The sequence below is a fragment of the Rhineura floridana genome, chromosome 1, assembly GCF_030035675.1.
Source record: "Rhineura floridana isolate rRhiFlo1 chromosome 1, rRhiFlo1.hap2, whole genome shotgun sequence".
Classification (NCBI taxonomy): Eukaryota; Metazoa; Chordata; class Lepidosauria; order Squamata; family Rhineuridae; genus Rhineura; species Rhineura floridana.
Genome location: NC_084480.1, coordinates 46,676,146 through 46,689,596, shown reverse-complemented (window position 1 = coordinate 46,689,596; position 13,451 = coordinate 46,676,146). Strand labels below are relative to the sequence as shown.

General features: G+C 39.1%; 1 protein-coding gene across 8 annotated transcripts in view; it reads left to right on the top strand.

Annotated features, from left to right (window-relative positions):
* The window catches only part of PDE8B (phosphodiesterase 8B), a 68,481-nt gene extending 56,432 nt beyond the window's left edge, over positions 1-12,049 (top strand). For all 8 annotated transcript variants that reach the window (XM_061620217.1, XM_061620260.1, XM_061620207.1 and 5 more), the window contains 7 exons: positions 590-728; positions 1,749-1,947; positions 5,184-5,401; positions 6,279-6,414; positions 7,551-7,718; positions 10,902-11,031; positions 11,918-12,049. In XM_061620217.1, the coding sequence (XP_061476201.1) occupies positions 590-728; positions 1,749-1,947; positions 5,184-5,401; positions 6,279-6,414; positions 7,551-7,718; positions 10,902-11,031; positions 11,918-12,039 (1,112 nt within the window). In that variant the 3' untranslated portion in view covers positions 12,040-12,049. The remainder of the gene's footprint in view (positions 1-589; positions 729-1,748; positions 1,948-5,183; positions 5,402-6,278; positions 6,415-7,550; positions 7,719-10,901; positions 11,032-11,917) is intronic.
* The last annotated feature ends 1,402 nt before the right edge of the window (positions 12,050-13,451 follow it).

Genomic DNA, 13,451 nt, shown 5'->3' with positions numbered 1-13,451 from the left:
CATCTAGGTGGGTATATCTAACTGTGCCATGATGTTTATCTGGACCCATGGAACTGGGTCACTGCATTTTCTTGATGGGTTGCCCATCCTCATTTAGGGTAACCAGTTTTTACATGCAGTTTGTTTCCTGCAACTAAAGCTAGATCAGGAATAGAGATGACAGCTCTGGAAAATACAAGATGAGCAGCAGCAGCATGGTAAACACAGAACTGCCCCGATCACATAGAAAGAGGATGCCTGGGTATAAAGACTGCAGGGAGATAAGCCTCAAGTGAGGGAAGCACTCTGCACTCCTTACCTGGATGCCCCCTTTGCATACACACATCCCCACCCCACATCTTTCTACAAGAGTTCAATTTATATACACATGAGATTGTAGCCATTGGGTTGGATCCAGACTGAGTCATGCTTAGAGTAGACCCATTGAAATCAATTAATCAGGACTAACTTAAGTCCCATTGATTTTGATGACTAGGTCTGGATCCATCTCGTTATGTCTAGTTTAGCCAAAGACTTTTTCTACAAAGGATCCTTCAAGTGAGGCAGAAGCTTTGAAGAGCCATAACTCATCCATTTGTCATTTGGACAGATACTACAAACCAGAGCCATGGTCATCTTTCTGTGCCAGTTACTATCAATGATGTTCCACCCTGTATTGCACACTTACTGGATAATGAAGAGAGCTGGGATTTCAATATCTTTGAACTGGAAGCTGTTACAAATAAAAGGCAAGCCTTCTCACTGCCTATTTTAGGTAGGGGGGTAGAACTTAAAGGTGAAAGCAGTTGTTGAACTAGCTGTGACACAAATGAAGCTTGTGAAGTGTATGTTTTTGATTTGCTTAGTTGTATGAACCTATCCATGGCAATTATAGATGTTGACACTGGAAGCCAGGAGTAACTTCAGCTTCCTCTTTCTGTGCTACCTGGTAGGTATGTGAAGTGAGTGCAATGTTATGAAGCTGCCAGAACACCCTTTTTTGTTTTGTGTAAAATTTGTTTTTTGTCCGGTGTAGCTGGAGCAGGACAGGTGATCTATACATGGGTCCATCCTTCTGTCTTGGGTATTTTATGTCTGGAACTCTCCCCAAGGGCTGCTACACGGTGCCATCCATCTCCCTCTCCCTCTAAGCCTAAGAATACAACAGTGCATTTTATATCTGTTATGTACCTATTACCCTGGCCTCTTCAGGCCAGAATACTTTAAATGTGTAGTTGGTGGTGTTTAACCTCTTCACCCCATGTTGTTAGCCCATCTAAAATGCCCTCAGCTTCTATTTAGCACAGAAGGGAAACTACCACTGACATCAACGGCAGCTTCTCTCCTGTGTCAAATAGCCACCAGAAGAGAGAAATTTTAATTAGGATTATTGCACCAGACAACAGGGTTTACCCTCTCTTCCACTTTTTCCATACTGCAGTTCTGTTCCTTATTGTCTCCATGTGACTGTCAAGTTTAAAAAAAGAATTACACAATGCCAAAGTGTGCATTTAATATTAACATGTAATTTGGCTCTTCTGCTTCTTCATTCCCCCTCTTTATTGTCTCCCTGCTGTCAAAATGTAGATTGTCATCTTCTTAGGGCAGGGACCTGTATCTTTGCTTATGATAATGCAGTGCATGCAGTGACAGTTGTAAAATGTATCTAATAAATTGAGGCTGTCCCTAACCAAATCTACAAGAGCATGGAGACTGATGAGTAACTTTCCTATCTTATTTTATCATTTTTCTCTCTAATCATGTTCCAGGCCATTGGTTTACCTGGGTCTGAAAATTTTTGCCCGGTTTGGCGTCTGTGAATTTTTAAACTGTTCAGAAGCCACACTGCGCGCCTGGTTCCAGGTGATTGAAGCCAACTATCACTCCTCCAATTCTTATCATAACTCCACTCATGCAGCTGATGTCCTGCATGCTACAGCATTCTTTCTGGGGAAAGAGAGAGTTAAGGTACAATTTCTGCTGAGATTTTCTCTATCCATGTTCAACAAGTTATTACAGATGTAGCCAGTGTGGTACCTGCCAGATGTGGTTGGACTACAACTCCCATCTTCCCTAGCTATTGGCTATGGTGGCTGGGGCTGATGGGGCTTGTAGCCCAACAACATGGAGGGCACCATGGTGGCTACCTTTGAGTTTTAATTCATTAGCGTTTGAATACTTTAAAAAAGATTGTCAGAAGAAGAAGGCAAGAACCTCTGCCATGTTGATAGAGTGCTTTTGAGCAAGCAGCTGACTTGGTGGTGCTGTTTTACTCTTTTTGTATTGCCTGTGCTGTATGGACTGTTGTTTTATGTGCTGGCTAATTTTAAGGGTTTTGCAAAGTTGAAAGTTTTAAACTGTATTTTGTATACCTTACACTATGTTTGCTGCTTTGTGAGAAGAGTCTTCTAAAAAGCAGGATAAAAATCTACTTAATAAATATATTGAATAAATATTGAACTGAATGGACAAATCTGACCAGGTATAATAGCTGTCATAGTTCAGTGCTAAGAGCACCTGCTTTGCATTCAGAAGGTCCCAGATTAAATCCTTGACATCTCCAGTGAAAAGATTTCCAGCAGCAGGAAAGACCCTCTTCTGCCTGAGAAAGCAGGCAGGGTTGAGCTAGATGGATAAATAGTCTGACAGCTTCCTATATACCAATGGAAAATAAATGGAGGGAGGCTGTGGAATCTTCTCCCTTGGAGGGACTTTTGTCAAACCTGTTTTGTGTATGGTTAGGGCACAGTGTTGTTGGCCTAAGGGTGAGAACCACTGAGAGCCAGTTCATACAGTCAGCAGAATCAGGTGGCCAAGCTTTTCCTGATCTAGATTCCATCACTTCAGGGAACATGGAGAGGGTTGCAATGCTTGCAGGATCCCCCACAAAAATGACTCCTTGCACGTTGAGAAACAGCATGTGAAGGAGAAGGGCGGAGGAATCCTTGTCTCTGCTATAGTGTTTGCCTATGCACAGGGAGCACACACAAAAAACAAGATACGCGTACATATTATATGGAGGGTATTTGACAAAAATGGTATATAAGAATAGAACTGATACCTTACCCACTGAAACGTGTGACTGCGTGAATTAAGTCCTTTCTATATATCACCTATTTTTATCATGTACTGAAATGTCTTTTGCCTTTAATATGTGAACATGTTAGGGAATCACTGATTTGTTCTTACCTAATCACAGTCTCCAGTAGCTCATGAGAACTTGGGGTATTTATTTAAGTTTTTTTTAAAAAAACAACAACTCTCCTTTATCCAAGAAGCTCAGAGCAACAACATCCCTACCATATTTTATCTTCACAACAGGCCTGTAGGGGAGGCTAGACTGAGAGATGGTGACTGGCTCAAGGTCACCCATTGAGCTTCATGGCTGAGCAAGGATTTGTATCTGGGCCTCCCTAGTCCTAGTTCAACACTCTGACCACTACACCACATATCATTGCTTGTGGGTAGGTCAACAGCCAGAGATTTGGAAATCACTGCTTCAGATTGCTTCTATCATGGTTCAGGAATAGGAACATAGGAAGCTGCCTTATATCAAGTAAGACCATTGGTCCATCTAGTTCAGTATTGTCTACACAGACTGGCAGCAGCTCTTTAGGTTTAAGCAGGGGACATTCCCATGCTGGGGATTGAACCAGGGACTTTCTGTATGTAAAGCGGATGCTGTACTACTGAGCTATGGCTCTAAGTCCAGAACAAAGGCAACATTTCATTTGGGGGTCTTCACAGGGCGCTTCAAAGACTGAGCTGCTCCATTAGTTATACCGCCAAAACAGCAGTATGTCAACAAGAAGGTGCATATTGGCATGGAGATTTGACACTACCATGGTTGGTTTTACTTGACAGTTTCTGTGCTGCTGATGCTGTACTGCCCGCTTGTACAAGCAAGACATATCACCGTAAACTCTGCATGGATCACAGGTTTCAGATGCACTGTTCAGCATACTTGACATTGGCAAACTGTTCACTGAGAAATGACATTAGTCTGAGCATTAACTGGCTTACAGCAAACCACCATGATTTAGCCACAGTAGCTATGAGTTCATCTGAAAAAAGCAGAGTGCATTTCACCCATATTAGTAAAGAAACGGTCACCAATTAATATATGAAGGAATCTTCTTTTTTAAATAACTGGAAGTTTATTTCCCTGGTAATTATTCAAAGTCTCACTGAGTAGTTTATTATCTGAGGATGTGACTATACAATCAACAGTAATTCTTCTATAGTTGTTCATTATTATAAATCAGTGGTGGGAACCCTGCCCACCTGTCTTACACTTGATGTCTATACAGCATCAGGTGTGGGAGAGGTAAAGACCTGGCTAGGCCAAGAGAGGTTGTAAAGCACTGTGTATGGGCATTTGTAGGCCCTGATAATCAGCTGATCCTTGGGGCTTACATAGTGTAATGCATGAAGCGCTACAATTGTTGTAAACCGCCCAGAGAGCTTCGGCTATGGGGCAGTATACAAATGTAATAAATAAATAAATAAAATCAGCTGATTTCCAGAGCTAGCAAAGCGCTGTGCACAGTGCTATGCAAACACAAGTTACCTGGCATTGTGATGTCAGGCGATTTGACGGGCAACCTCACCCACCTGTCAAATTTGGCCCTGTTATAAATATATAATAAAAATAAACATAAATAAATATATCCTCAGCTGGTAAAAATGAACTGCGTTTTTTGCAGCCATTAAAACTAATGTTGCATTCCCCATAATTGTACTGTATATTAATTTCACTGGATAGGTCATTTCCAAAAATAAGTAACTGTTGAAGGATTACAAGAAAATGTTGCTGCTAAGCTATATCAAATCGCAGTGGTGGCTGGTGAACTGGTAAGACGGAAGGCAGGGTGCCCAAAAAGCAGGTGGAGCCAGAGTCAATGACAAGCAGAACCAACTAATTCTAATTGTGTCCCTATTCGCTGCCTCCTCCTTCAACAGTGGAAAACTGAGACTTAGGAAGAGGAAGCTGACAGGCAGGAAAGACTGGACTGCTTGAAAAGATGAAGGCAGATGGGGGAAGACTGAGGTTGGTGAGGCAGTGTCCCATTCACCCTAAAGAGCCAGCCTCCACTGTCTAATGTGGATTCTACAAAACGTATCCAAACTTGGATGCGCATCAGTGACTCTGATGATTACAGATACATTTTATTTTGATAAACGAACTTAATTCTTCCTTGTAGGCGAGCCTTGATCATTTAGATGAAGTGGCTGCATTAATAGCTGCAACAGTGCATGATGTGGATCACCCGGGACGGACCAACTCTTTCCTGTGCAATGCTGGCAGTGAGCTCGCAGTTCTCTACAATGACACTGCTGTACTGGAAAGCCATCACACAGCGCTGGCGTTCCAGCTTACAGTAAAAGACAACAAGTGCAACATTTTCAAAAATCTCAACAGGTTAGTTTCCTCAGAGTTCTCTTTTTGGTTTGAGCATGTAAAGGCAGACACATTACCTGAGCTTGTGTGTGAGATCTACCTCCTGAAGTTTTGTGTATATATGTTACCATGAACATCTGAAATTTTGTGAATGTCAACATTCACACAAATGTTCAAAAAGTCAGAGGGTTAGCCTATGCAATTGCCAGCATTCATCATTGTATGTCCAAACATTTGGGAAATACTTTTTTCAGACATTAGTAACATTTATCTGGTATTGTCAGCATTCTCATGTGTCACCATTCTCCAAATTTTGGACACTTGTAACATACATAGCTAAAAAAAAAATAAACGCATTTGTCCTACGTTTGTATACAGTATGTACCAATTATGTTCCAAGCTAATGAAGGGTTTTGAAAATAAGTTTCTCTTCTCTCCAGCAAGTTGGGATATTCATGTATTATATTTCAGGAAAAAATAGTAGGCCCTGTGCTGTGGGCTTCCCATGGGCATCTGGCTGGCCACTGTGAGAACAGGATGCAGGACTACATGGGCCACTGGCCTGATCCAGCAGGCTCTTCTTATGTTCTTATTACATAGAGGAACACTTAGTCACTTAGTATGGGTACGTGAAAGTTATTACAATGGAAGTACTCAGCGTGATTCTGTGGTTGGAATGCTACATGTGGATTTGAAGATCTGATTTCATATCTGGGAAATAGTGAGTGGCTTAAGATGATGCACCATATTATTGCTTAGCTGAGATTCCCTCCTTTTAATAAAATTTGATAACTTTACAGGGATTTACCCCACTCCTTTTATAATTCTTTCTCTCCTGGTTTCTGTGGGGATCCCAGATGTCTGTGTTCTTAAACACTCTTCTTTTACCTGTTTCTAGAAATCATTATCGAACTCTTCGTCAGGCAATTATTGACATGGTTTTGGCAACAGAAATGACAAAGCACTTTGAGCATGTGAACAAGTTTGTGAACAGCATCACCAAGCCCATGGCCTCAGAGGAAACCAACTCCAATGTAAGTACTAGAGTGCAGCTTGAAGAAATGCAGGTGCTTTAAGTAGCTGCATATTGTGGGCATTGTTATGCTCTTTATTCATAATATATCATATTATAGCAGCATTCATACACCCACAATCATCATCTATGTTTTGTGCTATGAGGTGCAAAATATTTCCAGATACACATGCTATTTATTTACCAATCATACTGCTAAACAACTTTTCATCACATTTCATCACAAAGCAGTTTCCAATATATACAATAAAATAGCATATCATTTAAATTCATAATACATCATTTGTAATAAAAAGACAATACAGAAAAACTAGCAATACTACTGTTCCCCTCTAGGATTGCACCCAGCCTATTCTATTTGGAGAGGGAGGTTTGTAAGATTAATGAGGCAGTTACTGCTCATGCCGGGGTTGCCAACATTTTTGGACTACTGGGCACATTTGGAATTTTGAGAGAGTGCCATGGGTGCCAGTCACAAAATGGCAGACATGGTTGCTGTGGCATAACACAAAATGGCTGCAGTGACCCTTTGGGCAAAAGGACAGGACATACTTTTTATAAATAAAATAAAACACAAAATGGCTGTTGCATCTAAAAAGAGCAGAAAAAGACAAAGGACCACTTAATGGTGTGGGTGTGTCCCACTGTCACACTTACTTTCAGAGAGAAGCTCTTTGCACCTCTATTCAGAACAGAAGAGAAGGTGGCATCCAATCCTGGCATTCAATGGGGTGTATACAATGGGGTGTATACAATGTGGGAGAGACTGAGCTAGGAGGAACTGCAAACAGGAACTGGGCACAAAGGGCAAATAATCTCTCATGCAATATCTCTTTTTGAAAAGATATCTACTGAGACCTTTCTCAGGCATCATAGCAGGTACTGATAGGCACACTGGCAATTGTTGGCTGTCCTTGTCTTACACACATTAAAGCACATTTTGTTAAAATATGAGTGATATCCAACTTCTCTACTGATGAACACACCTGTCAGTGAAACTCATGGATTCTTCCTAGACTACCAGATAATTGTGCAGGGTTATTACAGAATGCTTCTAAAAAGTGTTATGAGAGTATTTTCATAGTGGCTGTGAGCATCAGTGCTGACCCACACTATAACTGTGTACTTGCATTCCAGAATGAGGGTAACAACTGTGAATGTACAACCAATCTCAAGACCTTTCCTGATAACCAGACACTGATTAAGCGCATGATGATTAAATGTGCAGATGTTGCAAATCCATGTCGCCCTATAGAACTGTGTATTGAATGGGCTGGGAGGATTTCAGAAGAATATTTTGCACAGGTATGGGTTACTTATTTTTTAAAACTGAATAATAACATACATCTTATTGTAGTAAAAGCTAATTCATAGTCAGCAAAGATCAAGTAATCAAAACAAAGTAAAAAGCAAACATTATTGTAATAATTTTACTGCCTAAATATCTTTTTAGCTTTCAGACAACTAGAAAGAAAAAGGAGGAAAAAAGGGGGGGACACCAAAATGCTTGAAAAAAATGTTTATTTTAACAAAAGCCCAACACATTTTGGCCACTCAGTAGTTTGGCCTTTGTCAGGGGCTGTAAACAAAATCATAAGAACACACAACATTAATGTACATAAATTTCATACAGCATAAAACCATATATACATAATTAGTCTATAAAAAACTTTTTAGTTACATGAACTGGTCTAAAATATTCTTTTCTAACAAATCTGCTCAAAATGACCACAAAGAAGAATTCACTGAGCGTGCTCATATATATACACAACCCCAGGGGCCTAAATGCAGGTGTAGCAGGGAACTGCATACAACTGAGGAAAAAGAATGTGAAAGGGATCATCAATATTTTGTGAAATTCACAGGAGAGGAAGAAATTCTAACCCCTCATTGAGACCACTAGGAGTCAGTGTTTTTAGTTCCAAAATCCAAGCTATTTCTCTCCTTAATAAACCATGGCTTTTGACCACACTTATTTTTTCTAAAACCCAAAATTTAAAGTCAGCAAAGGAATGATGACATCTTGTAATATGCTCCACCAGGGGATCCCCAGATCGCTTATTTTTGAAGTTGCTAATATGTTCCCCTACACATTTCTTGACATTTCTTGATGTTTGGCCTATGTAAAATTTATGGCAACTGCATTGAAGTGCATAAATGACATCGGCAGTGTTATGCGTGGAAAATTAATTCAAATTGTATTTTTTATGACTGACAGGGTTAACAAACTGTCATCTTGCATGTAAATCTACAGTAGGCACAATGTCCACAGGGATGATGACCCTTAGGTGCATTTGTGTCCAGTACGGAGTTAAAATTCAGGTAATTGTTGTCCCTAAATTCACTTCTGATCAAAATATCCCTCAAGTTCTTGCTTCTCTTGAAGGAAATCATAGGTTTCTTGTGACAACCAGGAATACGACTTATAACATGCCAATGCCTTTTAATGCTACTTTGTAATTATTAGTAGCATGATTAAAGGTCAAATTGCAATTTAAACAATCAGAAGCTGTTTTAAACATAGGTTGCAAAAGATCTGTGAGTTTTTTAAGGGAAACTTTCCTAAAGTTATCCTCAACTATATTCTTCAGATAACCCCTCTCGAATAAATGTTTTTTCAAAATCTGGGATTGCTGTATAAAATCCTTTTCAGAAGAACAGTTACGTTTAATCCTTAGAAACTGACAGTAGGGTAAGTTCTTTCTTAGTGGTTTGGGGTGAGAGCTGTCAAACCTTAGATAGATGTTTCTATCTGTGGGTTTCCTATATATAGAAGTACAAAAAGGTCACCTTGTTTCTTAATTAATAAATCCAGAAAATTAATTTCAATTGATCCCCTCCAGAGTAGAAACACATCTACGTGATTTTTTTGAATGGATAAGCTGCAGGAGTGTTAACATCCAATTTGATTTCCATCACAGTCTGGAAGAAATTAGGAAAGTTTATATCACTTTGAGCAGATTTGTTAGAAGAGAATATTTTAGACCAGTTCATGTAAGTAAAAATTCTTTTATAGACTAATTATGTATATATGGTTTTATGCTGTATGAAATTTATGTACATTAATGTTGTGTGTTCTTGTGATTTTCTTTACAGCCCCTGATGAAGGCCAAACTACTGAGTAGCTGAAACACGTTGGGCTTTTGTTAAAATAAACATTTTTTCAAGCATTTTGGGGTCCCCCCCTTTTCTTTCTCCTTTTGCTTTTGGATGCTTGCCACCTTCTGCTGTTAGATGACTAGAAAGCATATATTAGTTGTATTTTTCCTGGCTTGTACCATCAAAAACAGTTTAATATATTATAAAATTCATTATATATAATTGATCAATCAATTATACTATCTAAGTGAGCATATGCTCACTAATGCACCCTCTTTAAATATAAAGATACTAGAATAATTCAGAAGTGTTTTGGACAATCAAGCAGAAAAATTCTCAGCTATGCAAAGATTTGAAGATTCTGCTGAAACCCAATCTTCTTTGAGTAGAATGTGTTATGCAAGTGAGAAAAAAATGCATGAAAATCATGAATTCAGATTTGGATGACTGTGGTGACAAGCCAAGTATCTTGAATTATGAATCCTGGGATGTGAAGTGCAATATGTGAAGACTGGGTGAATTATTTGAACAGCCAAGAGAGGCAACTCTGCATATTTGCAAAGGGAGAACAGCGGAAAGAACAAGGCTGCAACAGTACTATGGGATATAAATATTTTTGCTGGCAAATGAGAGAAAATTTCTTCTTGCCTCTGCATCATAGCTGCTTCTGCGTGTACAGCCATTCCCTAGTCTGGTGGTTCAGTTAGTCACCTTTAAAACAAACCAGCCCCATTTTCTCACCCTGCCCTGTCCAACTTGTTTTACTGAGTGAGGCTTAGGATTCACTCATTTATTCTGGCTCTTCTCTTGTGTTACATGCTGTAGCAAAATACTAAACAGGGCTTATCATAATATTATTTATTTTTACAATGTTTTTAATTGTTAACAGTTGTAGAGTTTTGAACTATTTTTATAATGCTTTTTGTGTTGTGGTTCAATTGTTTTGTTGATGGCTCTTTCGAGAGGAAGGGCAGGATATAAATTCAATAAACAAATATTTATTATTTCAGTTTGTCCACTGCTTGTCCACATGAATGTGCCCAAAGCAGCTTTTGTGAGCACATGATCTGTGAAACATCTATTTATGTTCTGGAATATTTTAGTTTGAAACAGAAACTCATCTTCAGATACCATAGATTTTTTTTCATCATAAAACTGGGACTACCAGCCCTTTTTGCCTGCTCTAGTTTCGGTTAGAGTGATATTTTTAATTGCCGCTGCAGGTAGGGGCTTGTTTTCCTGAGCCATTGCACTGCACTGTTGCTAGGTCAGTTTAGAGTCCATTGGCTAACCAAACAATGGAATAATTATACATTTTTTAGCCAAATAGTCTGATCCTTGCTTTGGTTGTTGTACAGTTTTAACTATAATTAGTTTTGTTTTCTACAGACTGATGAAGAAAAGAGACAGGGTCTGCCAGTTGTTATGCCAGTATTTGATCGAAATACCTGCAGCATCCCCAAGTCTCAGATATCCTTTATTGATTACTTCATAATGGACATGTTTGATGCTTGGGATGGTGAGATGTTCCACTTTTCCTTTTCTCTGTGGAGGAAGAAATTCCTTATTATTATTTCACCAAAAAGATGGCAGGATACACAGGTCCAAATCCATCTGACCAGGAATTGTGTATTAAAGAATAGGCCCAGTTTCTGTTATACACAACACCCTGGGGATCAGTACTAATGAACAGCACAACTATTCAGGCAGGACACTTGGGAATCTTTCATCCCTGGTGGTTGAGTAGCATTGATGGTAAATGCAGGTGAAAAAGAGCCTCCCCAAATCTTGTACTGGTTTTAGGGTTTACTTTGTCTTATGGCTGCTCAGTAAAGGTTACAACATTGCTCTAGATTATTCTTAAGGTTTTAGATGGGAGCTGTGCTGAAGTGAATAGACTGTTCTACAGCTACTTATTTGAAAGCAGAGCACAATTTTATTTTCCAGTATAGTCTGATGTGCATCCTTATAACACCTTCCATTCACAAGTCATTAGCATGATTGGGGAAATCTATGGCTTGCAGAATAGGGGGCAGAGAAACAGCCCAGTGAGGACTGAGCATGCTCAGTTGCTGTAAACTGCTGGGGGGAGGAGAAAGCTAGGGGGGCAGAGGAAATGGAACTGAGTATCCTAGAAAGGGAATGGTTAGCTAGCTCCCTGAACAGGAGCATTCCACATTGCAGCATTTTGTTGAAAGTCCTATTTGCATTTTTCTACAACTGAAGAAAGTTACCTAATTTTATTAGTTACTATTATGTTTGTATCTATCATTCTATATATAGTACCAGCAGTTGGCCTACTCATTCAGTCCAAAGATGAAGACTATTCATTGAAGTTGAGACTATGTTTTCAGGTGTTGGGTTTTTTTCTGCAATAAAGCATTGCTTCTATCTCTTTCTCTCAGCATTTGCACATCTACCTGTTCTGATGCAACACTTGGCAAATAACTACAAACACTGGAAAGCATTAGATGAGTTGAAGTGTAGGAGCCTCCGGCTTCCTTCAGAGAATAATAATGGAAGCTGAAACATGGAACATCATAGCCTGCCACTCACACTGTGAACCACTTACTGGTATGGACCCAGGAGGCACACAATTTCCTTCACAATGAAGTAACCAACTGGACAGCATGGAGAAAAATATGATTTCTCAATTTTAAATGGTTCTAAATTCTACAAAACTTTGTTTTTTATAAAAGTGATAATCTAGAAACCAATAAAAGCTTTATAAAGCTATTCTCTTTTTGTGGTACAATGGATCCTTTTAAAAGTAGTTTTATAACATTGCTATAATTTGTCAAATGATATAATTGATATAATTTGTTTGCAGGCCAAAATCAATTATACATATAAATCCCATTGTAAGAGGGGAAAATGCTATGAAAAGCTAGCTTCTCTGGAATAGCTATCAACAGTATTTGGTAGGCTTAAGTGTTTTGTTTACAGCAAATACCCTTAACATGAAACATAACCCAACAACTTTAAAACAAAACAAGAACAAAAAGTAAGGAGAGAAAATAATTTAAGGAGAAAAACAGGAAATGCAACTAATTCTTTCTTGGGAAAAATTGACTATTTGAATAGCAAACAGTTACTTGATAAACTTCAGTTAATCAACTGTCCATTTGGTTCTCTTTCATATGTATATAATTTCTGTGATTGAACCCTGTCCATGCATACTGCTTTCCTCCATAAGCAGTCTTTTGTGGACTTCTGTGGGAAGGCAGTTTTCATGCACAACTGGAATGCACCCACAGAAGTGGCTCCATCATTAAAGCCATATGGTAACGTGGGGACTCCACACCATGGTTTCTGCACATACAAGGAGTCCTTTTTAAATAAAAGTTTAGTAGGAGGTAATAAACAGTCCATAAATACGAGCCAATCTGTACTTTTCTCTGCCTTCAAAATAGATGACAGTGAGCCATATTGTGAATGTCTATACAAGCAACTAAAGTGAAGGACTGCCCCCCTTCCTAAAACATCTGTTGCATCAATAGCACCATTGTGCTTTGTGATGTTTTACAGTTACAATTTTAAATTTACCTGCTAGAATGGAGAGTGCTGATGCAGCAGATCTTAGGAGTAGAGTGTGACAGATGCTTATGTACCTCAACCATAAAGAAAAGAAACCTTACTTACATATACACACACATAAGCCATATTCAGAAAGGTCTCCAGAATCTACACCCGTGCAGATGCTTCCTATTCCCTTCTAGGAGAAAGGAAATGGTTGCTAAACACTGTGTTTCCCTCGCAGAGGAAAGGATAGCCCCTGTGCTTGGGTGTCTTGGATTTTAGCCATAGCAGTTACTCTTAAAACATTAACCATACTACCAAGAACCCAATATAGTCCTATAACATTAGAAACAAAACAAAAACACAGTGTTCAGATTATAGTCCTATTTGATGTAAGCTGCTTAAACAGCCCAATAGGAC